The sequence below is a fragment of the Moschus berezovskii genome, chromosome 6 (assembly GCF_049115385.1).
Source record: "Moschus berezovskii isolate FMDL1 chromosome 6, NW_MosBer_1.0, whole genome shotgun sequence".
Taxonomy (NCBI): Eukaryota; Metazoa; Chordata; class Mammalia; order Artiodactyla; family Moschidae; genus Moschus; species Moschus berezovskii.
The window spans coordinates 54,284,109-54,311,861 of record NC_142465.1 but is presented as its reverse complement, the minus strand read 5'-3'; the positions used below and the strand labels follow the sequence as shown (position 1 = coordinate 54,311,861).

The following is a 27,753-nucleotide window of genomic DNA, read 5'->3' as shown; positions in this document are numbered from 1 at the left end:
TCATATATATATATATATATATATATGAATTAACAAAAGTAGTTCCCATCTTTTGATGGGGTGCTCATGGTTTATAACATAAATGGCATTATTTTGAGAGAGGGATAACTTAGGTATGGCATTGGGTTTTTTTTCTTTTTGCAGCCTGAGGCAGTTGTAAAATAACTTAATGTAGCTTTTTACAACTGTGTATTCTATGGTATTTTTTATTTGGTGAAATTTTAACTGTTAATGTTTTCGGCATTGTGCTTTGTACCATTTATTAAATAAAAATTTTAAAAAAATTTGGGAAGATCCACAAAGATTCTAAGGGCTTCCCTGGTGGCTCAATTGGTAAAGAATCCACTTGCAATGTGGGAGACCTGGGTTTGATCCCTGGGTTGGGAAGATCCCCTGGAGAAGGGAAAGGCTACTCACTCCAGTATTCTGGCCTGGAGAATTCCATGGACTATATGGTCCATGGGGTCGCAAAGAGTCAGACATGACTGAGCGACTTTCACTTTCACTTCACAAAGTAGAGCAGGTGGGTTGATTAGACATTTACCTGCCACCTCTTCTAAACTAGTTCTTTAAGTACCATTCAAACTGAATGTTGAAGTACAGGTTTGTCACAAATCTGAAGAGAAAGATGATAACAGGAAAGTTTAAAGAACAGTGGTTCATCTTTTATTTTGACAGCGTTCAAATTCAAGTAAGCTTGCAAAGTGTTTTTTACATGCGTGATCTCAGTTCATTCTTACACATCCTTGGGAAAAAGCAGACCATATATCCTTATTCCCATTTTACAGATGAGGAAGTCAAACTCAGAAGTCAACTTGCCAAAGAAAATTGCAAGTTGGCTGTTAGATCAAAGGGTGAACTTATTTTGATGATCACCTGAGTGACTCTACTGGGAGTGAGGTTGAAATAACAGCTATTTTCTCTCTTCAAAGTAAATTTCTCTAGTATCTTCAAATGTACAGAGCAATTATAAACAGGATATTGGCTCCTGGGTTAAGAATTTAGCTTTACTGTCACACTCCCTAAGATGACACAGTCAGACACCAGGTTGGACCCAAAGAACAAAGTCATAAATGTTCACCCTCTGTCCAAACAGCATTCTGAAATGAACACTCCTTGATGGGCTTGTTGGCAAACTTGGTAAGTGTTCACTACACTTCCAGTTGTCCATAAACATTGATCAAGCTGTGGTTTAGAAACATATTTCAAAGCAAATGGTCTACAGAAAATATGAGCATTTACTCTTCCCATTAGCAAGGCATGGGGCTTCCCTGATAGCCCAGTTTGGTAGAATCTGCCTGCAATGCAGGAGACCCCAGTTTGATTCCTAGGTTGGGAAGATCCCCTGGAGAAGGGATAGGTTACCAATTCCAGTATTGTTGGGCTTTCCTTGTGGTTCAGCTGGTAGAGAATCCACCTGCAATGCAGGAGACCTGGGTTCAATCCCTGGGTTGGGAAGATCCCCTGGAGAAGAGAAAGGCTACCCATTCCAGTATTCTGGCCTGGAGAATGGGTTCACAAAGAGTCAGACACTACTAAGCAACTTTCACTTCTCTTCACATTAGCAAAGCATAGACCTTATAGATCATTTCATTACTGATTTTCAAAGGACAAATCTCAGAGAGTAAAATGACTTTGTTTCCTGGCTTGAACCAAAATAGGTTTAAAAATAAATATACAATTCAAATATTTTCTAGGTGAGGACTCAGTATTTAAATATTGTATATGTTTTATTTACACTTTCTGCCACGTTCCACTGAGGCCTATTTCTTTTAGGTAAACGGGACACCATATCATTAAGGCTAACGGTGGTTTCATCTGGGGGAAAAAGAATTCATTGACACCAAGGAATATTTTTCAGCTTCTTGGAAAAACACGAAAAGGAAGAAAAATGATTTGACTAATTAGTTCCAATTGTTTTCAATTTTTTATGTAAGTTAAATGATGTGAAATCGGCCCAGATTTTTATTGAACCTGAGTGAATAAAATGCAGAAGTGAATCTCTACTTCCGATGTAAAGCAAACTGGCTTTTCACAAATCATATTTTTACTTTTTTAAAAAAAAAGAAAAACACGTGTTCTCCACAGAAAATAGTCCAGTCTGAGATAGGCAGGCCTCTTACATGGACTCAAGAGACTCTGGTCTCGGCCAATGCTGCCAACTTGCCTGCTGTGGCCACCCCGTAAAAAACCGTGACTCCGTGCAATCATGAGAAAGGGGACTGCTCTGATCATTATGCTGCACACAAGCTTTGAAGGAACTATCAAATAGTAACAACTCAATTACTCTTTGTGGCTTATTTTTACTCTGAATCAATAACCTAGAAGGGAAGGTCTCACAGTCCATTATGGCTTCACTGATCTGTCTCCTTCCCCATGAACACCCACTGAAGGAAAGCGTTAAGGAAGCATGTGTTAAGATGTATCACTGCTTCTAAAAATACTGTGGAGGAGAGGAATGAAACCCAGGTTGAGATGTGCTTAACTGTAGGTGGATTACTCAACTATGAAGAGGCCTTTTGAATGCGCAATAGATTTTTAGCAAGTAAAAGGTATCAAGACCTCCATTTTGATTTTATAGAAGTAGGTTAAGTTGCATAAAAGTGGCTGAAAAATCAAGACTGCCTGCTTTTTCAGCTTAAAGATAACCAGGGAGTGGAGCCAAACATGAGCATGCATTTCAACGGAAAGGTGATCAACAGAGAGCCAAATAGCTCCTTTTCTGAAGAAGGAAGAAACTGTAAGGCCGGACCCCGGTGGCCATTGTAAGGCCGGACTCCAGTGGCCATCTTGGCTTCTCCTTCTCTTCTTCCCTTTCCCGCCGGCGGGAAAAAGCCCTGCCAGACTCCGACCATTGTGCTCTATTCTCTCATTCCATATCCCACTACTGGAGTGTCCTGGTAGAAATCAACCCTCTTCTAACCTCTCCCTCTTAACCTCCTGTCCAGAAACAGCATTCTGCCCAGAAACAGCAAGAACTATTCCACTGTGTCAGCACAACCTTGAGCAGATTGGGCAACCAACCCAGTCTTGCCCCCCATTTAACTGACCTATGAGAGACCACCACTCCAAATCTTACCTAAAGTTATATAAGTTGCCTCTTGCCTTTGTTCAGTGCGGACTTCCTCGACTTTGCTCTGTTGGGTCCTAGAATCCCGCCCAGGGGCGCCTAGCCATTAAAGCCTGTTACATTATCTATTTGGCTTCTGGGTTCTTTTATTTAACATCATTGGGCTCTTTCAACCTTACAGAAACGACCACTTAATGGCTTACACTGACTTTAAGAGTGAAAATTTCAAACTTTATAAGGGTAAAAACAAATGCAGCTAGATGTGTAGGTCATCCCAAAAGCAACCTTGGCTATTAAAGTTGCCCTGAGAATCTTCGGAACTGTTAAAAACCAGATGCTATTGCTACCATTCTGATTCACTGTCAATTTCAAAAATTGATAGAACTTTCTCATCAAGACCCTAATTGTGGCATCAAAAATATTAATTTGCTGATCACAAAACTTAAAGTTTCATGTTAATTTGCTAATTCATGAGCTAGAAAATATTCCTTGATTTTTAAAAATCTGTTTTATAAAGTATCTCAGTTACTCATCCAGGAAGGAGGGGAGGGAAAGACAGGGCGTTTGAAATTACACTGGAATACAATGTTTGGAACAATATAAAACATCTGGAAAGGAGAATCAAAGGCCAATAAATATTAGTCTACATGAAATACAGGAAAATAGAAGAAAACGCCAAAAAATTACCTTGCTGTACTGCAGAGACCACTATCCATGACCACCTCCTAGGCTACTCTTTGGATATGTAATTCAGTTGACCATAATTGCTTATAAAGGGTGCAATGCAATCAGGCAGGGTTTGTCCTGAATTTAGAACTGAAAGAAGCATGGGGTGGGGGAGGGGTGTGGGGGGGGTGTGGTACGGGGTGGGGGTGGGGCGGAACCTCTAATCATAGACCACTGTAGATCGTTAGAGCAATTAAGAACACAATACCCAGTCTTGAATACCTTTCACACAAACCACCTGCTAACCTTTGGATCCAGGTTTCAGACTTGCAAAAACCTTGGGGTTCTTAAGGGCAAGTGAGATCTCACTAAGGAAAGAAATAAAGTGGGAGTCTCTCTCCGATTTCTTTGACTCAAAAATGACAACAATGGTAAAGTGAGGTTCTGGGCGGGTGAGGAAGTAGGTGCTCTGAACTTTGTCATCATAGAAGTGGACCACTTTCTCCAAGCTGTTCAGGTCAGATGTGCGGTCTGTCATGATCATGATGACATTGGGCCAGTGCATGACAGGCCGGTCGCTGGGCAAAGACACCACAGCCGGATATTGATCCACTCCCTTGGGGGCCTCTCTGTAGGAATGGGGGTGGTGATAGCCATGACCCTGAAAGCTCTCAGAACCACGGTTGTCGAAGATTAAGGACACGTTGGCAGCATCATATTTCCTGATGAAGCTGGAAATCTTTCCAAAGAGGTCAGGGCTGGCTTTTGCAGTCAGCGCTTTCATTTCTGAAGCAGTCGTTTGTCGGCTCAGCGCCTCGTGAAAGTAGAAGCTAAATTTGGCAAGAAGCATGTTTTTGAGTTTCATCAGCCAAAGGAAAAGGTGTGGGGGCTGAACGGCCTTCTGAGACTGCCCTCCAAACAGATGTTTCTTGGTCTCCCGTTGCTTTTCAAAGATCTGGCCCCAAGTCTGCAGCTTGGTGTGAGCACTGTGCAAGTTCACCAGGGACGGGAGGAACTTCCACTCTGAGACCTGAGCCTGGGCCTTCAGGAGGTGACTCAGGACGTCAACCTCCAGCTGGAAACTGCTCTCCAGAGGACTGAGGATGGGGTGGTGAAACCTAAAGTGGGAAGGGAGATGAACATGTTAAGTGGAAATGTTACCCCACGGTGACACTTTCTATCCTCAAAAAAAAAAAAAAAACCCAATGTGGTCAGACAAACAATATTATGTCTGGGGGCAGGGAAGGGAAAGACAGAAAGAGTCCATGTTAATTTATTTAAACAATTGTTCTGATAACTTCACCATCTCAGGATTATATTGGTGTTACAGTCTCCCATGGGAAGAGCCTGAGGTTACAAAAAGAAATTGAGAATAGCCGCTACTTTCCTTTCAAATAAAGAGAAACTGAATTAGCTCTAAGTCTTTCTCAGCTTTTGTTTGTTTGTTTTTGGCCATGCCACACGTATTGTGGGATTTTAACTCCCTCATCATGGTTGAACTTGAGCAGTGAAAGCACCAAGTCCAGTGAAAACACTGGACTGCCAGGTAATTTCTGTTATAAGTCTCTCCGAAGTTTATTTATTCCAGGAATTGTATGACGAAACAAGACATTCTATTTCAGGCTTAGGTCCTAAAGAGGCAAAGAAAAGGTCACTGAAATATCTCTTAAACGTGCACATAACACATATCACTGTATTTAATGTTCACAGTAACTCCAAAAGGATCATAAAACCTATTTTGCAGATGGAAGTAGAGATGATAAACCAATATCTGAAACAACAGTATGCAATCAATAAATGTTTATTAAAGGAACAGAACACTTTCCAGAAAGCCCTTATTCAATCCTAGTTCCCAAACTCCCTTCATAATTTAATCACAGTTACAAACAAAATGGTAGCTAAATTTTTAAAAGTTTGTACTTCAATCACTTTCCATTTATCTCAGGATAAAATCTAAAATCCTTAACAAAGGCTTACAAGGCCTTTTAATAACCTGTGCAAGTTCACCCTCCTTGAACTTAGACCCTCCTCAGTTTGATCCACATTCCCATTCTCCTCAGTTTCCCCAGAAATTACATAACTAGAAATGAGACAATATCACAAAGTTAAGGTAATACTGTGATTTCATTCCTATTTGTCCTAGACAAAATGTTTTAAATAAATTTTAGCCATGATCTACAGTAAGAAATACAGTTTATACTGTGACTTAGTACTGTGACTATACTATACTTTATACATACACCTATAGATAAATTTCATATTTACACTTACTGTGGGGCTTCCCTGGTAGCTCAGACGATAAAGCATCTACCTACAATGCGGGAGATCCGGGTTCGATCCCTGGGTTCGGAAGATCCCCTGGAGAAGGAAATGGCAACCCACTCCAGTACCCTTGCCTGGAAAATCCCATGGACCCAGGAGCCTGGTAGGCTACAGTCCATGGGGTCACAAAGAGTCGGACACGACTGAGCAACTTCACTTCACTTCACACTTACTATGCACAATGTACTCTTGATATTTATTATACATATATATTTGTAATTAGGTTGCTGCTCACTAAATTAATTTGATGACTCCAGTATGCTCCAGTCACTATGGGAAATGATTTACAGGCTTGATCCCATGTAATTTAATTGCTACACTTCCAGTAGTCAAGTACGGATGTGAGAGTTGGATCATAAAGAAGGCTGAGTGCCAAAGAAGTGTGGTGCTGGAGAAGACGCTTGAGAGTCGCATGGACTGCAAGATCAAACCAGTCAAACCTAAAGGAAATCATCCCTTAGTATTCATTGGAAGGACTGATGATGAAGCTGAAGCTTGAATACTTTGCCACTTGATGTGAAGAGCCAACTCACTGGAAAAGACCCTGATGCTGGGAAAGATTGAGGGCAGGAGGAGAAGGGGACGACAGAAGATGAGATGGTTGGATGGCATCACTGACTCAATGGACATGAATTTGAACAAACTCAAACAGTGGAAGACAGAGGAGCCTGGCATGCTGCAGTCTATGGGTTGCAAAGAGTCAGAAGTGACTTAGTGACTGAATGACAGCAACAACATACCGTCAAAGAGATAGAAGATTCACACACATCTGTTTTGGCCCTGGTTGAAGAGGAAAATTTTGGTTATCAATTAAACAATTAGGAAAAAAATCATTACAAGTATATCTAGAGTTTTTAAAACCCTAAAAAAAATGAGATTATGATTACGAGATCCCAAACTAGGTTGAATATTATAAGATAGAAACTGATTATCATGTGATAAATAGGATGCAGTTATTCACATAACAATAATACATTGTTTTTTGTATTACTGGCATTTTATAGTCAACATCCTCTAGGAAAGGGAAGCTAAAACATGGATGGAGGGTGTAGTCTAATAAGGCACTGAAAGAATCAGAAGGATAAATTCAGTTCAGTCGCTCAGTCATGTCCGACTCTTTGAGACCCCATGGACTGCAGCATGCCAGGCCTCCCTGTCCATCACCAACTCCTGGAGTTTACTCAAGTTCATGTCCATTGAGTCGGTGATGCCATCCAACCATCTCATCCTCTGTCGTCTCCTCCTCCTGCCTTCAATCTTTCCCAGCATCAGGGTCTTTTCCAAAGAGTCAGTTCTTTGCATTAGGTGGCCAAAGTATTGGAGTTTCAGCTTCAGCATCAGTCCTTCCAGTGAATATTCAGGACTTTTTTCCTCTAGGATGGACTGGTTGGATCTTCTCGCAGTCCAAGGGACTCTCAAGAGTCTTCTCCAACACCACAGTTCAAAAGCATCAATTCTTCAGTGTTCAGCTTTCTTTATAGTCCAACTCTCACATCCATACATGACTACTGGAAAATAAACCGGATCTCAAATCCTCTAGCTCAGGGACTTCCCTGGTGGTCCAGTGGCTACGACTCCATGCTCCCAATGCAGAAGGGGTCCAATCCCTGGTCAGGAAACTAGACCCCACACACTGCAACTAAGAGTTCACATACTGCAACGAAAGACCTGGTGCAGAAAAATAAATAAAAGTGTTTTTTTTAAATCCTCTGGTTCAAGTACTCAATTAACTAATTTGGACTCTTCAAACATTACATGCTTCGAAATAAACATTAAGAAAGTCTAATACACACACACACACACTATAGCATGTCTCAAAATCTTTGCATTCTAAGAAATGCTCCTACCACCTTAGCCTTTAGGCAACTTTACACTTAATAAGCCTTAAGCATCATAATATTCTGTAATCATGGGTATCAAGAAAAATCTGCCAAGGAACTATGAATACAGTAAGACTGTTAACGCGAAAATGGTTTCATTCTATCACAAGTAACAGTACTCAAAGTGATTTTTCTGCTTTCAACTGGAAATCATTTATATCCAATATTCTCCTTGAAAGAAAAATGAATTCTCTGTACCAACCTTTAGAAAGAATTCACACAAGCTCTTCCATAAACATACTAAAAGTGTTTAAATGTTCAATGTTTATTAGGATGAATGTGAATGGCAAAGCTACTTTTCATCTTTTCAAGAAGAGCTAAAAATTCATGTTGATATTATTCTGCCAAGACTCTGAGATTAGCATCATGTTGTATCACCTTCCCATTCCTACTCTGTGCCTTATACCTATTCACATCTCAGACCATGCGGTGGGTGGTGGTGGTAGTCTGTTAAATCGTAATCCAAAAACACACACCTCACCTATGGCAGCGAGCTTGAAAGAGTCTGAATACAGAATACACTGACTACTATTTGCAGAGAACATCTGCTCCAAAAAAAAGCCAAAAGAGAAGACAGAAAAAGAGAGAGAGAACTCAAGCATGCACTCCTTTCTTCACAGATCCCCATCAAGCAGTTCCTTCCAAAAGAAGTATGGAGGTCCACGCATGTGAGAAGTCAGAAGTCTGATGAAAAACAAAGCTGTGGCACAGTGTGAATATAGGAATGTGAATATGAACACATTCACAATGTGAATATGTCACAGAACTGTACACTTAAAAATGATTAAAACTGTACATTTCATGTTACGTAAATTTCACCACATTAAAAAAAAATCTATACTCCCACTTACAACCATTTTACTAGTTTTTAGATACAAACACATTGATGAAATGGAGATGAATTAGCCAAAGGTTTGCCCTACAGGACTTAACCTGGTGGAAGGAGGCGTTTATAATGAGTACAGGTAGGAAGTAACACATCTCTTAGGATGGGTACAGATCAAGTAACAGTTTAGAAAAAGGAACAATTCCTTTTGGTTGAAAGGGTGTGCAGGCCATGGAGGAGACAGGTTTAAATTGACCCACAAAGCTCAGAGAACTGGTAGGAGTTAGCCATGTGAAGATGTGGGCTTAAATTTCAGGCCCCAAATTCCTAACCACCCCAATTCAACCCCCTTTGCTGTGTGATTTTGCAGCCCTCCCACCAGAGGTGGCATACATTCCCACCCTGGACCATGGATTGGTTATGTGATTTGCTTTAGCCAAAGGGATGTTAACAGATCTGATGCAGGCAAAAGCTTAACATGAGCTTGACTGGGCTTGTTCTTTTGCACTTGGGTCCTCACCACTAGGTAGCTGCTTCCTAACCTTGGGCTCAGAATGCATACACATGTAGCTGACTAAGCCCACAGATCACAGCAAAAAGCCAAGCCCACTGAGAGCAACGTGTTCAGCACAGCTACCCAGCTGAGCCCAGCCTACATCAGACAACTCCCGGTAGACCTGTCTGCCTGAAAGTGTGACTTTGGGGATGGTCTGTTATACAGAATGATTGTGGCAACAGCTGATACAAGGTAGAACTCTATGGCATCCTGGTATATTGACTGTTTTAAGCTGTATGAATTTGAGAAATGACACGTGCAGGAAGGAGTTTCTGGCCCTCTCCTGCAGCAGGTAATAAAACCCTCAAGTAAGAGGGCCTCTCCTTGTACCCTGAGGAAAGGAACATTCTTATCTCCAAAGACAAAAGGTCACAGAGCGAAATCTGAACTAACAGGCCTCGCTGTTTCTCCCAGTTCAGGAAACTTGGCTCATACCACTTTTTTCCACAACTCTCACTCATCATCAAATCTAGCATAAAAACACAGATTTAACAACTTATTTGGGTCTTCATTTCCTTAAGAAGACTCCAGGCCACATTGTTATTTGGTTGCTAAGTCGCATCTGACTCTTTGTGACCCCATGGACTGTAGCCCACCAGGCTCCTCTGTCCATTTCCCTGGCAAGAATACTGCAATATGTTGCCATTTCCTTCTCCAGGGGATCTTCCTGACCCAGGGATTGAACCAGTGTCTCCTGCATTGGCAGGTGGATTCTTTACCACTGAGCCATGAGGAAAGCCCCCAGGCCACATTAAAACTATATTAAATACATTTGTATGCTTTTCTCTCATTAATCTGTCTTTTGCTAAAGGGTCCCCAGCTAGAAAAGAGGGTAAAGGGAAGAGGTAATATTTCCTCCGATACAAATTCAAGCATATTCTAAGCGAACTAAGTAACAGGAACTAAGGTAGGAAATGGCAAATACTTATGGAGAATGCATTAGATTGTGGACTGGTTTTGGTTTTTTAGGGGGGGCTTCTTCTTAAAATCCTGTTTTCTCTTTGAAGCTGCTTCCTTTTCACTCAGAGTTTGAATGCAATTTAAAGAATTTTATGGGTCTTAGATAATTTGAGAAGTTGGATTGGGGCAATATCACAGGAAAACCTTGAGTCTTCACTGTTAAGGTCCAGGCATGTCAATTAATGAGAATAGAATGTGTCCCACAGAAATTGCACTGTTGTTGGTTTTGCTTACGAAATTTTCAGTGGGCAATAGTTAACCTTATTGAACTACACACCTGCAACCGTTTCATTAACAGTGTTATCATTACAAATCTTTTTTGAAGGAAAAAGGGCATAAAGTCTAACAAATCAAATCACAGTTCTGCCTATGGTGAGAATTCTGTCATCTGAAGCATTCAGATTAAAAAACAAAATGTGCTTTGTAAAATGCAAACAGGAAACACATAGTTTTTCAGGGCAGAAGCCTGGCGTGTCTATCTTTGCCTGGCAAAGGTTTAAAGCTATCCTTTTCTACTTCAACCCTCCCCCCCACCGAATGCAAATAAACTTATGTAACTCAATTTTTTAAATTGTCCTTTAAATACTAGCTATAAAATTATGATTAAAGAATAAAAACCATCTAATAGAATATTATTGCTATACCAGATGGACTTTAAAAAGCTATCTAGAATGAATAATTGCAGATCCTTGGTTGGGGAACTAAGATCTTGTATGCTGCATGGCGCGGCATAAAAAGGATATCTGGCACCACACAACGAATACAGCCAATATTTCATAATAACTATAAAAGGGATTATCATTTAAAAATTGTGAATCACTACACTGTATACCTATAACATAAAATACTGCACTTCAATTAAAAGCTCTTGTTTTAGGAGAGTATATATTAATTTGCATTTTTATAATCAATATTCTAGTTTTGCTTTAACCATGAAACAGAAAGATTAGCCAGAGTTTTCTCTTATGCCTATTGTACAAAACAGGTAAATAAATTCAAAACAAATTCTACAGAATCAAAAAATGTTCCACTGATGCCTCCTTGGGGAAAAACACCCAAGTTCTACTTCCCTTTAAAAGTATTCAAGGAATAGCAGACACCCTGACCTTGAACTCAAAATACAAAAAACAAAAATCATGGCATCCGGTCCCATCACTTCACCACAAATAGATGGGAAAACAATGGAAACAGTGACAGACTTTATTTTCTTGGGCTCCAAAATCACTGCAGATAGTGACTGCACCCATGAAATTAAAAGATGCTTGCTCCTTGGAAGAAAAGCTATGACCGATTTAGACAGCCGACAAAGGTCCGTCTAGTCAAGGCTATAGTTTTTCCAGTAGTCATGCATGGATGTGAGAGTTGGACCATAAAGAAAGCTGAGCATCAAAGAATTGATCTTTTAAATGGTGGTGTTGAAGAAGACTCTTGAGAGTCCCTTGGACTGTAAGGAGATCCAACCAGTCTATCATAGAGGAAATCAGTCCTGAATATTCATTGGAAGGACTGAAGCTGAAGCTGAAACTCCAGTACCTGATGCGAAGAACTGACTCACTAGAAAAAACCCTGATGCTGAGAAAGATTGAAGGCAGGAGGAAAAGGGAACGACAGAGGATAAGATGGTTAGATGGCATCACCGACTTGATGGACATGAGTTTGAGTAAGCTCCAGGAGTTAGCGATGGACAGGGAAGCCTGGTATACTGCAGTCCATGGGGTGGCAAAGAGTCAGATATGACTGAGTGACTGAACTGAACTGACCCTGAAAGAATTAAATCTGTATTATTCTTTCTATAGGGCACACAGAATGATTAATGTTAATGATTAATCAGATGATTAATGTCAATTGTTCAACTTGAAATGCAGCATCACAAATGACTGTGATTCTTAAACAAGAATTTGTATTTGCTTAACAATGTAGTCGATAAAGGACAGAAATGGTGTGGACCTAAAAGAAGAAGAAGATATTAAGAAGAGGTGGCAAAAATACACAGAAGAACTGTACAAAAAAGATCTTCACGACCAAGATAATCATGATGGTGTGATCACTCACCTAGAGCCAACCATCTTGGAATGGGAAGTCAAGTGGGCCTTAGGAAGCATCACTACGAACAAAGCTAGTGGAGGTGATGGAATTCCAATTGAGCTATTTCAAATCCTGAAAGATGATGCTGTGAAAGTGCTGCACTCAATATGCCAGCAAATTTGGAAAACTCAGCAGTGGCCACAGAACTGGAAAAGGTCAGTCTTCATTCCAATCCCAAAGAAAGGGAATGCCAAAGAATGCTCAAACTACCGCACAATTGCACTCATTTCACATGCTAGTAAAGTCATGCTCAAAATTCTCCAAGCCAGGCTTCAGCAATACATGAACCGTGAACTTCCAGATGTTCAAGCTGGTTTTAGAAAAGGCAGAGGCACCAGAGATCAAATTGCCAACATCCACTAGATCATGGAAAAAGCAAGAGAGTTCCAGAAAAACATCTATTTCTGCTTTATTGACAATGCCAAAGCCTTTGACTGTGTGGATCACAATAAACTGTGGAAAATTCTGAAAGAGATGGGAATACCAGACCACCTGACCTGCCTCTTGAGAAACCTGTCTGCAGGTCAGGAAGCAACAGTTAGAACTGGACATGGAACAACAGACTGGTTCCAAATAGGAAAAGGAGTACGTCAAGGTTGTATATTGTCACCCTGCTTATTTAACTTCTATGCAGAGTACATCATGAGGAACGCTGGGCTGGAAGAAGCACAAGCTGGAATCAAGATTGCCGGGAGAAATATCAATAACCTAAGATATGCAGATGACACTACCCTTTGGCAGAAAGTGAAGAGGAACTCAAAAGCCTCTTGATGAAAGTGAAAGAGGAGAGTGAAAAAGTTGGCTTGAAGCTCAACATTCAGAAAACTAAGATCATGGCATCTGGTCCCATCACTTCATGGGAAATAGATGGGGAAACAATGGAAACAGTGTCAGACTTTATTTTTTTGGGCTTCAAAATCACTGCGGATGCTGACTGCAGCCAGGAAATTAAAAGACACCTACTCCTTGGAAGGAAAGTTATAACCAACCCAGATAGCATATTTAAAAGCAAAGATATTACTTTGCCAACCAAGGTCCATCTAGTCAAGGCTATGGTTTTTCCAGTGGTCATGTATGGATGTGAGAGTTGGACTGTGAAGAAAGCTGATCGCCGAAGAATTGATGTTTTTGAACTGTGGTGTTGGAGAAGACTCTTGGGAATCCGTTGGACTGCAGGGAGATCCAACCAGTCCATTGTAAAGGAGATCAGTCCTGGGTTCATTGGAAGGACTGATGCTAAAGCTGAAGCTCCAATACTTTGGCCACCTCATGCGACAAGTTGACTCACTGGAAAAGACTCTGATGCTGGAAGGGATTGGGGGCAGGAGGAGAAGGGGACGACAGAGAATGAGATGGCTGGATGGCATCACTGACTCAATTGAGACGAGTTTGAGTGAACTCTGGGAGTTGGTGATGGACAGGGAGGCCTGGTGTGCTGTGATTCATGGGGTGGCAAAGAGTCGGACACGACTGAGTGACTGAACTGAACTGAACAATGTAGTAAGTTTGCCAAAAGAGGAAACCTTTAACACCATTCTACTCTGAGCATAACTGGCTTCCAGGGGGAAAAAACAAAACATGCTTCCTCTTCAACTCTGAATGCAAAGAATGTGCGTGCGTGCTAAATCACTTCAATCGTGTCCGACTCTTCGTGACCCTATGGACTGTAGCCCACCAGGCTCCTTTGTCCATAGGATTCTCCAGGCAAGAATACTGGAATGGGTTGCAGTGCCCTTCTCCAGGGGATCTTCCTGACCCAGGGATCGAACCTGTGTCTCCTGTAGCTCCTGCAATGCAGGCAGATTCTTTACCACTGAGCCACTGGGGAAGCCACTGGGAAAGCAAAGGGTAAATCATGTTAATTTGTATCTAAAATAATTCCACTTTCTCCCCCAAAATCAATATATTATACAAAATTTCAACTTTTCAGTAATTCTAAAGAATTTATATTGCTGAAATTAACCCAAAATGTCTAAATGTAGATCATTTTTGGACTAGGATGTGTCTGTGATCAGCAATTCCCTATTAAGTAGACAAAGGCAGCACTGGTGGAGAATGTCTACAGCTGAAAATACTTATTGATCATGTGTTATCTTACAGCCCAACTCCATTGGTATCCACTCAGCAGGATGAGGGGTACAGACAAGTGCCCTAAGATCTGCAAGAAAGAAATCTGGGCTTTTGCTACTGCAGTGGAAGAAATTCCCAGGGATCTGAGAAGTTGGGGTGTTTCAAGGAAGGTTGAAAGTTGATATATCACAAGTCTAACAAAATAAAAACAGTTAAATAGTAATAACCTTTCATTACTATGTGAAATTTCTGGAGTTCAGTGGTAAAGAATCCACCTGCAATGTAGGAGATGTGGGTTCTATCCCTAGGTTGGGAAGATCCCATGGAGAAACAAATGGCAACCCACTCCAGTATTCTTGCCCAGGAGATCCCAGCAATGAGAAGCCTGGCAGGCTACAGTCCATAGGGTTGCAAGAGCTGGATACGACTGAAGCGACTAAACCACTACTATCTTCATTACTATGATACAACAAACGCACAGGCACTTGCACACACATTGATAAGGCTCCATACCCATATATCCAGTATTGGCATCATTCTCTTATTTATCCAATTTTTCTTGCAGACTTATGTATCAGTATTACAGGAAACTTTTAAAACAGACAGATGTCTGAATACCCAATCCAGAATTGCTAGATCTTACTCTCTTGGGAAAGAAGGGCCCCAATATAAGTATTTTTCTTAAGCTCCTGAAATGGTTCAACAAAACCACTTTCACGTTAGCATTTGGGAATCACCACATAAGATCCTTCACCCTAAGAATCATATCTCCATACTATAGTTTTTGGTTTAAAAAATTATTAAGAGACAACATATATTAATCAGATTTGAGGGAGAAATAAAACAACACTTCCAAACATAAAAAATTTGAAAACATGTAAAATTTGTTTAAAAAAAGAAAATGTGTGTATTGATATGCATAGACTATCTCTTGAGAATGACAGAAAAAAAGTTGTTAACATTCACTGACTCTCAGGAAGGGAATTTAGCTGAAGAACAGGGGCAGAAGGTAAATTTTCGCTACTGTATTCTTTTGCACTTTTATAAATTTTGAGCCATGTTAATATGCTGGATGGCATCACCGACTCAATGGACATGAGTTTGAGTGAACTCCAGGAGTTGGTGATGGACAGGGAGGCCTGGAGTGCTGTGATTCATGGGGTCGCAGAGAGTCAGACACGACTGAGCGACTGAACTGAACTGAACTGAATATATTGGAAAAGACCCTGATGCTGGGGAAAATTGAGGGCAAGAGGAGAAGCTGGCAACAGAGAATGAGATGGCTGGATGGAATCAATGACTTAATCGACATGAGTCTGAGCAAACTCAGGGAGACTGTGATGGACAGAGAAGCCTGGTGTGCTGCAGTTCATGGGGCTGCAAAGAGCAGGACACAACTTAGCAACTGAACAGCAACAATATATTACCTATTAAAAGTAAATAAAAAGATAATTTAGAATACAGTTTACCCTTGAATGACATGAGTCTGAACTGCACAGGACCACTTACATGCAGATTTTTTTCAACAGTAAATAGTTTGCATCCTTGGATGTGGAGTCACAAATAGGGAGATACCACCGATATGAAGAAAGCTTTCTTTCTACAAACTTTTGCTTTCAAAATCCTACCTGCCCTTAAAAATCTTCTCAGAGAGGGATAGATTGGGAGTTTGGGACTGACATCTATATATCTATTTTAAATATAGCAGTGTGTATCAGAGAAAACCATAATCCAAAAGGATACATGCATCCCAACGTTCATTACAGCGCTATTTACAATAGCCAAGACACGGAAGCAACCTAAATGTCCATCAACAAAGGAATAAAGAAGACGTGGTACACATATACAGTGGAGCATCACTCAGCTATGAAAAAGAACGAAATAATGCCGTTTGCAGCAACATGGATAGACCTAGAGGCTATCACGTCAAGTGAAGTAAGTCAGAGAAGGACAAGTATCATGTGATATCACTCATATGTGGAATCTAATTTTTAAAAAAGATACAAATGAACTTATTTACAAAATAAAAGCAGACTTAGAGATATCAAAAACAAACTTATGGTTGCCAAAGGGGAAAGATGGAGAGAAGGGGTAAATCAGGACCTTGAGATGAACATACACACAAAACTATAAATATAAGAAATAATTAACAAGGACCTAGCATATAGCACAAGGAACTCTATGCAACATTCTGTGATAACCTATAAGAAAAAGAATCTAAAAAAGGATAACTATATGTATGTGTATAACTGAATCGCTTTGCCATACACCTGAAACTAACACAATACTGTAAACAACTATACACCAATAAAATTAAAATATTAAAAAAATAAAAAATAAATAAAATAGATAACCAACAAGGACAACACAGGGAATGGTGCTCAATATTCTGTAATACTCTAAATGAGAAAAGAATTTGAAAAAAGCATAGGTACATATATATGTGTAACTGAAACACTTGGCTATACACCTGAGACTAATACAACATTGTTCCTCAACTATTCATCAATATAAAATTAAAAAAATTTTTTTAAGTCTCCTCAGATTCTACCTCCTCCATATGGTCTCTTTCAATTTCTGTACTTTGCCCACTGCTGCTGCTGCTAAGTCGCTTCAGTTGTGTCCGACTCTGTGCGACCCCATAGACGGCAGCCCACCAGGCTCTTCCGTCCTTGGGATTCTCCAGGCCAGAATGCTGGAGTGGGTTGCCATTTCCTTCTCCAATGCATGAAAGTGAAAAGTGAAAGTGAAGTTGCTCAGTTGTGTCTGACTCTTTGTGACCCCATGGACTGCAGCCTACCAGGCTCCTCCATCCATGGGAGTTTCCAGGCAAGAGTGCTGGAGTGGGCTGCCATTGCCTTCTCCGACTTTGCCCACTACTCATCTATTAATCAGATGAGCATTAATTAGCCTTCATTTTGGAATATAAATTAATATATCTGCCTTTCTTTTTTAAGCAAACATATCTGAACTCATTATGTCCAAAGGAGTGGTATCCTTCAAAGTCATCACTTTCCATTTAGCTCATCATAAAATTACTGAGCACCTTCTATGTGCAAGGCTTTATGCCAGGTTCCAAGGACCCCAAAATCAAACTGAGTCATTCACAGTCAATGATGTCCACAGCACCATTCAAATTCTTTCGGAATTGCTTTCTAGATCTGGCAGTAAGTAATACATTACAACCAATCTCTCTTCTTTATAGGTAGCCTGTGTCTCCTGCACTGGCAGGCAGATTACTACTGAGCCACCAGGGAAGCCCTGCTTAATGTATACCTGTTGATTAATTAACATATATAAAATGTAATACAGCCATTTCTCCTTCACAGTTATTCCATGAGACTCTGCATGGAACTGCAAGGTTGCCACATCCCATCCCTCCCTCCTCACCTACACTGACCTGGAGCTGTATTTCTTGAGGATGGTGTCCAAAAGGCCAACAAGCTCTTCAGCATTGATGAACTTCTGTGTGCTGAGAGTATACATCTTCTCATAGAAATCTGCGATCTCCGTGCGAGCCTGAACAAAGAAGCAGAGCTGCTCTGACAGGTGGGAAAGGAGCTCTTCCACGTGAGGAGCGGTCCCCCCGAAGGCACCACGGCCAGTCACCACCTTCTTCAGCTCGTTGTGCAGCGAAGTATAGATGGTGCGAATGGAATCCTTCCTGCTGAAGAAAGACTGGCCCCCTGGAAGGCAAATGACAGAAGCAGGTCAGGAAGAGAAACCAGACCCACAAAATGCTTGCCAGCATCCAGAAGGAAACAATCCAAACCACTGAGCTCAATGATTTTTCATCTACCATATTCTCTGACTTCTACATATTTTGTGATTCACAATTTCAGTGGAGAGTAAGATAAGTGGATGCCTGGTACCACTCATTTGTGTAGCAATGGACCTGTGTATGATTGTTTGTTGCCTTGTTGTTTAGCCTCTAAGTCATGTTTGACACTTGCAACCCCAAGGACTGCAGCCCATCAGGCTCCTCTGTCTATGGAATTCTCCAGGCAAGAATGGGCTTCCCTGGTGGTATTCCAGGCAAGAATACTGGCATGGGTTGCCATTTTCTTCTCCAGGGGATCTTCCCAACCCAGGGATCAAACCGATGTCTCCTGCATTGGCAGGTGGACTCTACCACTGAGTTTTCCTTACCCACATGCCAATCCCACTTCAATGAAGGATTCAGATCTAATTCAGAGGATAGTTAACCTAGCAAGTGACATGAACTTGGTTCTAAAAAGCCCTCCTTCCACATTTAGGAATTTAAAACAAAAGGGAATACCCAATTATGAGACACTGTTGTTATTCCTGGTATATCAGAAAACTTCATTTTGGCTTTGGAGTTGTATTTTTCTTTTAAGCTACACTAGAAAATGGAAAACACAGCCTATTGGGATCCCAGGAGAAAAAAAAGAAATGTTAGTGTTCTTAGTAAGATTGACACTATAGGTTATATCACAATAAGCACCACATTGTGAATTATTAAGAGTAGGAAGCAATTATAAATAACTGCTGCTGTAACTCAGGGGTTCCAAAGGAAATCAGTATGAAGTAAGACCAAATACATTCTTTACAACAGTTGAAAAGGTTCAAATGGCATCATTTCTTTACATCTGTATTAATACAAGAAAAACTATATTTCTGGGGCCAGTTTCATAGATGTTGTCTTAAGCAATTCTGTACCCCAACAAAGGATCAGAGGCAAGACATTAGGAGAACAAAAAGAAACAGGGCAAGTTTAAAACAGGAAGTCTTAGGAATATTAAAAATCTTAGAGACAAGGGACAGTTTAAATTCTCTGCAGATAATTCACAGAAAGCTTTAATGAATGAGTTAGTATTCTAAACGTACCAGTTAGGAGGGAAAGTGACATATCAAGGCTTTTGTAAAATGTTCTGTTAATGAATGAAACATTTCACAATTCGTTGCCCAGTTTGTATTTCAAGAAAGTATTCTTATATCCCTTACTACTATGGCAACCACCTTGCCCCGGTTTATCTGTGACTGTCCAGGTTTTAGTACTGAAAATCTAGCTTCTCAGGAAACCCTTAGTGCCATGTCCTGAAAACCCCCTCAACGTTGAGCAAACCTATGCTGATGGTCAGGCTTCCCTGATAGCTTAGTTGGTAAAGAATCTGTCTGCAATGCAAGAAACCCTGGTTTCGATTCCTGGGTTGGGAAGATCCACTGGAGAAGGAACAGGCTACACACTCCAGTATTCTTGGGCGTCCCTTGTGGCTCAGCTGGTGAAGAATCCGTCCGCAATGCAGGTGACCTGCGTTCGATCCCTGGGTTGGGAAGATCCCCTGGAGAAGGGAAAGGCTACCCACTCTGGTATTCTGGCCTGGAGGATTCCATGAACTATATAGTCCATGGGGTTGCAAAGAGTCAGACACAACTGAGCAACTTTCACTCTCATGCGGATGGTCACCCTACTTAATTTCTGATTCCATAGGCAAACTGCTGATACTTAAAAAGTGTTTTCTCCAATATACTGTCCAATCACACTGGCGAGCATTCACATCATTTCTCTTACTAATAGCAGCAAAAACGATATGGTACAGGTGGATCCCCAGGTGGCACCAATGGTAAAGAGCCCATCTGCCAATGCAGGAGACCTAAATGATGTGGGTTTGATTCCTGGGTCGGGAAGATCCTCTGGAGGAGACCATGGCAACCCACTCCAGTATTCTTGCCTGGAGAATCCCATGGACAGAGAAGCCTGGAGGGCTACAGGCCGCGGGGTCTCAAAGAGTTGGACACGACTGAGGTGACTTAGCACACACAGGTGGATCCAACATCCTATACAGGACTGTATCCTGGAAGGTTTGCCTTCCTTCTCCATCTGTATTCAGTCGAGCTTTGCAGATTTTGTAAAGTGATGGTAGGAAATAAATGGACATTTGTGCCGAGGTCTAGGGCAAAATCTGTTAGGTTAGGAAGGTAATGAGAGTACTGAGTAAAAGCTGAAAGCTCTGGAAGGCTGAAAGACTTGGTTCCAAACCCCAGCCTCCAAATTTACAAGCTGTGTGATGTGCACTAACTTAGCCACTTTGAGCTTTAGTTGTTGTTTTAACATGAAACTAAAAAGACACAACGAAATAACACTTGGTTTGTAACAAGCCTGGAGCAAAGCACATAATCAATAATGCTAATTCCTTTCCCTTTCATTTGGGCTTCCCTTGTGGCTCAGCTGGTAAAGAATCCGCCTGCAATGTAGGAGACCTGGGTTCAATCCCTGGGTTTGGAAGATCCCCTGGAGAAGGGAAAGGCTACCCACTCCAGTATTCCAGCCTGGAGAATTCCATGGACTATATAGTCCACGGGATCACAAAGAGTCGGACACGACTGAGCGACTTTCACTTTCCTTCCATTTCTAACTGATGTAAGAAGCTCTCCCAATAAACACATGAAAGATGCTCAACATTGCTCATTATTAGAGAAATGCAAATCAAAATCTCAGTGAAGTATCACCTCACACCATTCTGAATGGCCATTATTAAGAAATCTATAACAACAAATGCTGGAGAGTATGTGGAGAAACGGGAACACTCTTGCACAGTTGGTGGGAATGTAAATTGATACAGCCACTATGAAGAACCATAGGGAGACTTCTTAAAACACTAGGAATAAAACTACCATACAATCCAACAATCCCACTACTGGGCATAGACCCTTCAGTTCAGTTCAGTTCAGTCGCTTAGTCGTGTCCGACTCTTTGTGACCCCATGAACCACAGCACGCCAGGCCTCCCTGTCCATCACCAACTCCCGGAGTTGACTCAAACTCATGTCCATCGAGTCGGTGATGCCATCCAGCCATCTCATTCTCTGTCGTCCCCGTCTCCTCCTACCCCCAATCCCTCCAAGCATCAGACTCTTTTCCAGTGAGTCAACACGTCGCATGAGGTGGCCAAAGTATTGGAGTTTCAGCCTTAGCATCAGTCCTTCCAATGAACACCCAGGATTGATCTCCTTTAGAATGGACTGGTTGGATTTCCTTGCAGCCCAAGGGACTCTCCTGAAAGATGATGCTGTGAAAGGGCTGCACTCCATATGCCAGCAAATTTGGAAAACTCAGCAATGGCCACAGGACTGGAAAAGGTCAGTCTTCATTCCAATCCCAAAGAAAGGCAATGTCAAAGAATGCTCAAACTACCGCACAATTGCACTCATCTCACACACTAGTAAGGTCATGCTCAAAATTCTCCAAGCTAGGCTTCAGCAATATGTGAATCGTGAACTTCGAGATGTTCAAGCAGGTTTTAGAAAAGGCAGAGGCACCAGAGATCAAATTGCCAACATCCGCTGGATCATGGAGAAAGCAAGAGAGTTCCAGAAAAACATCTATTTCTGCTTCATTGACTATGCCAAAGCCTTTGACTGTGTGGATCACAATAAACTGTGGAAAATTCTGAAAGAGATGGGAATACCAGACTACCTGACCTGCCTGTTGAGAAACCTGTATGCAGGTCAGGAAGCAACAGTTAGAACTGGACATGGAACAACAGACTGGTTCCAAATAGGAAAAGGAGTACGTCAAGGTTGTATATTGTCACCCTGCTTATTTAACTTCTATGCAGAGTACGTCATGAGGAACGCTGGGCTGGAAGAAGCACAAGCTGGAATCAAGATTGCCGGGAGAAATATCAATAACCTCAGATATGCATAGACCCTTAGAAAACCATAATTCAAAAACACACATGTACCCCAGCATTCACTGCAGCACTATTTACAATAGTTATGACATGGAAGCAACCCTAGATATCCATCAATAGATGAATGAATAAAGAAGTTGTGGTACCTATATACAATGAAATGCTGTGTATGTGTGTGTGTGTTGTGTTAAGTCGCTTCAGTCATGGCTGACTCTTTGCCACCCTATGGATTAAAACCTGCCAGGCTCCCCTGTCCTTGGGATTTTCCAGGCACGAATACTGGAGTGGGTTGCCATTTCCTCCTCTAGGGAATCTTCCCAACCCAGGGATCAAACCCACGTCTCTTACGTTCTTTATTACTAGCACTACCTGGGAAGCCCTTAAAAGGAATGAATTTGAGTCAGGTGAATTAAGATGGATGAACCTATAGTGTATAATACAGACTGAAGTAAGTTAGCAAGAGAAAACCAAATATTGTGTGGGTGCTAAGTCATTTCAGTCGTGTCTGACTCTTTGTGACTCAATGGACCACAGCCTGCCAGACTCCTCTGTCCATGCAATTCTCCAGGCAAAAATACTGGAGTGTGTTGCCATGCCCTCCTCCAGGTGATCTTCCCAGCCCAGGGATCAAACTCGAATCTCTTATGTGTCCTACATTGGTTGGTGTGTTCTTTACCACTAGTGCTGCCTAGGAAGCCCCAAATATCATATATTAACACATAAGTATGGAATCTAGAAAAAAAGTACTGATGAACCTATTTGTAGGGCAGGAACAGAGACAAAGACATGGAGAACAAACCTGTGGACACAGCGGGGGAAGGAGCGGGTGGGGCAAATTGAGAAAGTAGCATTGTAAAATAGAAGGCTAGTGGGAAGCTGCTGGATAACACAGGGACCTCAACCTGGTGCTCCAAGACAATCTTGAGGGGTGGGATGAGGGCTGTGGTGGGAGGGAGGTTCAAGAGGGAGAGGACATGTGTAGACATATGACTAATTCATGTTGCTGTGTGGCAGAAACAAACACAACATTGTAAAGCAATTATCCTCCAATTAAAAACAAAAGCAGCTCTCAGTACTACAGAGTCAGGCTTCTGCAACTCTGTGATCAACTGGGAGCTTCAAGTACTGGAAAAAGAACAGCTAGCTACTTGATAGATAACTGGGTTATCTAGTGGGTGTGGAAGGGCTTCCCTGGTGGCTCAGATGGTAAAGAATCCACCTGCAATGCAGGAGGCCTGGATTCGATCCTGCGGACAGGAAGATCCCCCGAAGAAGGGAACAGCTACCCACTCCAGTATTCTTGCCTGGAGAATTCCACGGACAGAGGAGCCTGGCGGGCTACATTCCTTGCGGTCTCAAAGAGTTGGACATGACTAAGCAACTAAACACGCACACATGCATTTGGTGTGGAAACACCACATAAATATAAAGAATATCTTTTAAAGCTTATCAATAAACATACACTACTAGCATGTGAAATCAAGCTAACTGACGCTTTAGGAAAGGTAAAGACCACCAATTCATTTCTTTTAAATGGGTCTTTTTTTCTCAGAGCTCTCAGGAGCACAAGCCTATCTGGTGACTGTCCTGCTGAGGAATGGGAAGCCCAGGTGGCTCAGTGGTAAAGAATCCACCTGCCAACACAGGAGACTCGAGTTCAATCCCTTGGTGGGGAAGATCCCTTAGAGAAAGAAAACCGCTTGCCTGGAACATTCCATGGACAGGGGAGCTTGGCAGGCTACAGATTAGGGGGTTGCAAAGAGTCAGACATGACAAGCACATACACACACACACAGACTGGAATATCCAGTGGGGAGTGGCCTTTCTTCATGCTGGAAAACAAGGAACCAGAGACACCAGACTTCTTTCTTGTCTCAGTTTTTTGAATTTACAAAATATAATTATTTTGAATTATTTCTAGAAGTCTATTTTCATGAAAGCTCATTATTTTTCAAGATTTCAACAGTCTATCTTGTATCATGAAGTTTCAAGTAGCAAGTATATTAAAGGAGCATGCAAAATTTCTAAGCATATTTTAATCCACAACTTATTGCTAATGATAATCTTTAAACATCAGTTCTCACGTTAAGTCATTTTCTACCATGGTAACTTCCAGCAACCAGATGCCGAGGAAACTCTCCAACAACAAAACAAAGGGGAGAAAAGTATGACCTTCTAAAGTCCTCCACAAGTGATAGCATAACAGTGAAGAGGCAAAGTAGGGAATTAAATAGTTAAAACCACTAGGTGATTATAAGTAGAAAAATATGGAAGTAAGTTACTGATTATTCAAAAAAGTAGGTTTGCTTAACCACAAACCCTAGCAGGTCTGCTGCAGAAGTATGAGACATGACCCCAAACAATAAAACAATGGGGGCATGAGACTCACATATTACCCAGGGAGCTCAGTAAGTTAATGATCACCACTTTGACACACTCTCTGACACATAAGAAACAATGGTTTGTGGACCTAGCTTGACCATGTTTGGACAAGAAAACTCCCCTGCCCAACCTGGAGGAGGAGCCGATGATGGAAGCGTGACATTTACTCAAGGAAGACTAGGAAGTTCTTCTCCTTGCTACTTTTCCTTTGATTATAAAACTATATAGCTCAGTTAAGTTCACAAGGGGCCACCCGCTTGTAAGCCTCACAAGAGTCTTATTCTTATAAATCACTTCTTATCTATCACTTTGCTCTCGTTGAGTTCTCCATGCTGAGACATAAAGCACTGTGGTACGAGAACTCTTTGGAGCCTCCGGAAATGACACCAGATGGTTTTGGTTTCACAGGTATTGAGTCACCATATTTTCTTTTCCCAAATACGTATATTCTCCCCTCAGACTTCCCCCAAAGTTCTTCAACTGAGCCAAGGCAGGAACAGAAGGCTCCCTGTCAGTTCTGTCCTTTGTCTAAAGTCCCATTCTTCCATTTATAATCAGGATTCACGGATAAGGCCTCCAATAAACAGTCACAAAAGTAGGGTCAAAAAGACTCACTTTTTAAAACCATGCTTTCTACATGTTTAAAAGGTATATGTAAACTTTTTATTTTGCTTTTTAAAGAAACCCAGATAAGTATTTTAAATAGCAAAGTAGTTGAAGAACATGGGACTGTGTTAAGTGGCAACACAAAAATTTTCCCAAGTTTTTAAGAAAATAAGAGTGTCAACTCAATAATCAAGAAGTCATATTGTAAGCACGTTGATACCACAAACATTCCCATACAGAAAAACCATAAGGTATTTGCAAAGTTAAAATTTTAAATCTGGAACCTACATTTACTGTACATGGAATAAGTTATGAGGCATTAAATATGCCATTTTCAGAACATTTACTCTGAAATGACAGATCAGCTGGGAGCCTCAACAGCCCTGAGGATGTTTCATAGTGTAAATTGCTCTGTGGATCAATTTCAAAGCACAGTCCTCAGGCTCACCCATGCAAGCTGGGGTCCTTGCAGAACTAATCACTTTACATAATAAGAGCCACTTCACAGAATCCAAGTCAGAGACAGTGATGGCCTTGTGCATGTTCTTATGCACATCAAGCACATCAAGCCAGACACATACAACGTAAACTAGAGTAGATTTCTTTCTTTCTTTCTTCCTTTTTTAGAAATCTACTTTAGAGTGGATTTCTTAACTGAGATCTATACATAGGCTATGGGCTTCCCTGGTGGTTCAGCGGGTAAAGAATCCGCTTGAAGATGGGGTGTCAGTCCCTGGGTCAGAATGGCAACCCACTCCAGTATTCTTGCCTGGGAAATCCCATGCACAGAGGAGCCTAGCAAGCTAGGGTCCATGAGATGGAAAGAGCTGGACATGACTCAGCAACTAAATAACAACAATACACATAGGCTTTAGGAAATCTGACTGAATACTTTCAGATTATATGCAAAATTGTATTAACATATATTTTTCTGGGGAGTGAGGCCACAGGTTACCAAATTCTCATAGGTGAGCTAAAGAAACAAACCTAAGAAACATGACCCTGGGATCAATTACCAATCTTCATGAGGTAGGGGAATCTAAAAACACTAAAACTGCCAGAAAATTACCCACCATCAATTTTATAGCCAGGATCGTCTCCATTTTCATATACACATAATAATATGTAAATTACATAATACATAGTATGTAAATTACAATACATCTACAATTATTTATAAATCATATGGTTACAAACACAATCTGACAGTTCAAAGGTAGGTATTCTGGTACAGGCTCTGTCACCTATTCACACAACTTCACACACACACACACACACACACACAATTTGCCAATCCGTAGAAAGGGGGATTACAATAATCAACAGCAACTGTAAATTTATGAAAAGTGCCACTGTAGGAAAGGAGGAAAAAATACAGGTGAAACTACCTGACTAGTTCTTGCCAACAAGTCAACACACTACATAACAAGATACTGTTTGAAAAGCTAAAGCAAAGATCTCAGAAAGTCCTGCCCCTTGGGTGTTTACAGAAAGCAAGATATACAGGATCACCTTCTGGCAATATAAGGAAAGTGGGGCAAAAAACTCAAACTGGATTCTGCACTCAGTTGTAGTCTTCTATTTTATATTGTATATATGTCCTTCATTCATACCAGACCCTGTGCCTCTGATATTAAAGAGTCTAAAACATGCCAAAGCACTAAAAAGACTTAAAAACTCTGGAATTCATAATATCGGTAATTATTAGTAGTAATACTTTATACGTATAGCCTTTGGCTTTCACATATATTATTTCCTTCTGATCTACTCATATTGTTTGTTTCTACTAGTGAAAATCAGCTGAATCAGCTTCTGCGTTTGATTTTCAGGGGCAAGATTTATCATGGGATGATAAGTGTGTTTATCAGTATCTCTGTAAGACCCCTCTTGTTAGAGTTAGGCATAGTTCTTGCCTTTCCTGTCCAGTATTCATTTTTTTCTTCATTCATTAAATGTTTATTGAGGGTCTACGAAGACGGGGTAGGACTCCATTTGTAATTCTCTGGGGCCTTCGCCTTAAGAGGCCAGACAATAGTGTTTATTAATTCTAACTAGGTTGTACTGCCAAGTTTTGCTCCTCTCGCCGCAGTGTCACTGGTTAGAGAGCGAGTTTGCGTAACTTCTCACTTATGGCACCAATCCATGCATGAGAAAAATGGATACAGCCATCCGTTTGGAGCACAGCCCTGCAAAGAACATCCACCCAGTTGGCCAATCTAACTGCCGCGCAGGCCGGTGGGCGGGGTTTGTGGAAGCCGAGGGAAGGAAGGGATCGGTGGGAGGAGACCTGGGAGTGCAGAGTTGAGCCAGCGGCTACGAGTGACCGAGACTGACTGGGAACCCAAGCCACTGCCGATCGGGGAATATACTCCCTTTCCTTCCTCCTCCAGGGGCACCGGGGGGGCGGGGCGGAGGTACCTAGTTTCTGCCCCAAGTAGGTGAGGCTGTGATAGACCTTCTCGGCCGCGGCCAGGTGGGCCAATGCCGCCAGCAGCGACAGCCAGCTGCCCCCCGCGCTCTTGTTGGCCTCTCGTTCCTTCTCCACATTGTCCTTGGCCTTGTCGTAAGAGAAGATACCCAGATGAGAGAAGAACGTCTCCAGCACCGCCTGTTCCACCGGGACCGGGGCGGCCAGCGGGATAGACTCCCCCATGCGAGCTGCGCTCCAGCTCCACC

General features: G+C 41.5%; 1 protein-coding gene across 1 annotated transcript; it reads right to left on the bottom strand.

Annotated features, from left to right (window-relative positions):
* Nucleotides 1–1,711: 1,711 nt before the first annotated feature.
* Nucleotides 1,712–27,735, bottom strand: KICS2 (KICSTOR subunit 2). The gene is made up of 3 exons (XM_055396457.2): nt 27,496–27,735; nt 17,836–18,121; nt 1,712–4,854 (listed from the first exon to the last, which is right to left on the bottom strand). Exons 1-3 carry the CDS (start codon nt 27,728–27,730, stop codon nt 4,038–4,040), a joined length of 1,338 nt encoding a protein of 445 aa, XP_055252432.1. The 5' UTR covers nt 27,731–27,735; the 3' UTR covers nt 1,712–4,037.
* Nucleotides 27,736–27,753: the final 18 nt, after the last annotated feature.

Bases quoted from the DNA above. Each gene is read 5' to 3' on its own strand.
- KICS2 (XM_055396457.2), bottom strand. From the start codon at position 27,730: ATGGGGGAGTCTATCCCGCTGGCCGCCCCGGTCCCGGTGGAACAGGCG. The intron at 18,122-27,495 runs GTACCTCCGCCC...TTTGCCTTCCAG, and splicing joins CTACTTGGGGCAGAAACTAG to GGGGCCAGTCTTTCTTCAGC. The intron at 4,855-17,835 runs GTCAGTGTAGGT...TTCCCACTTTAG, and splicing joins CTCAAGAAATACAGCTCCAG to GTTTCACCACCCCATCCTCA.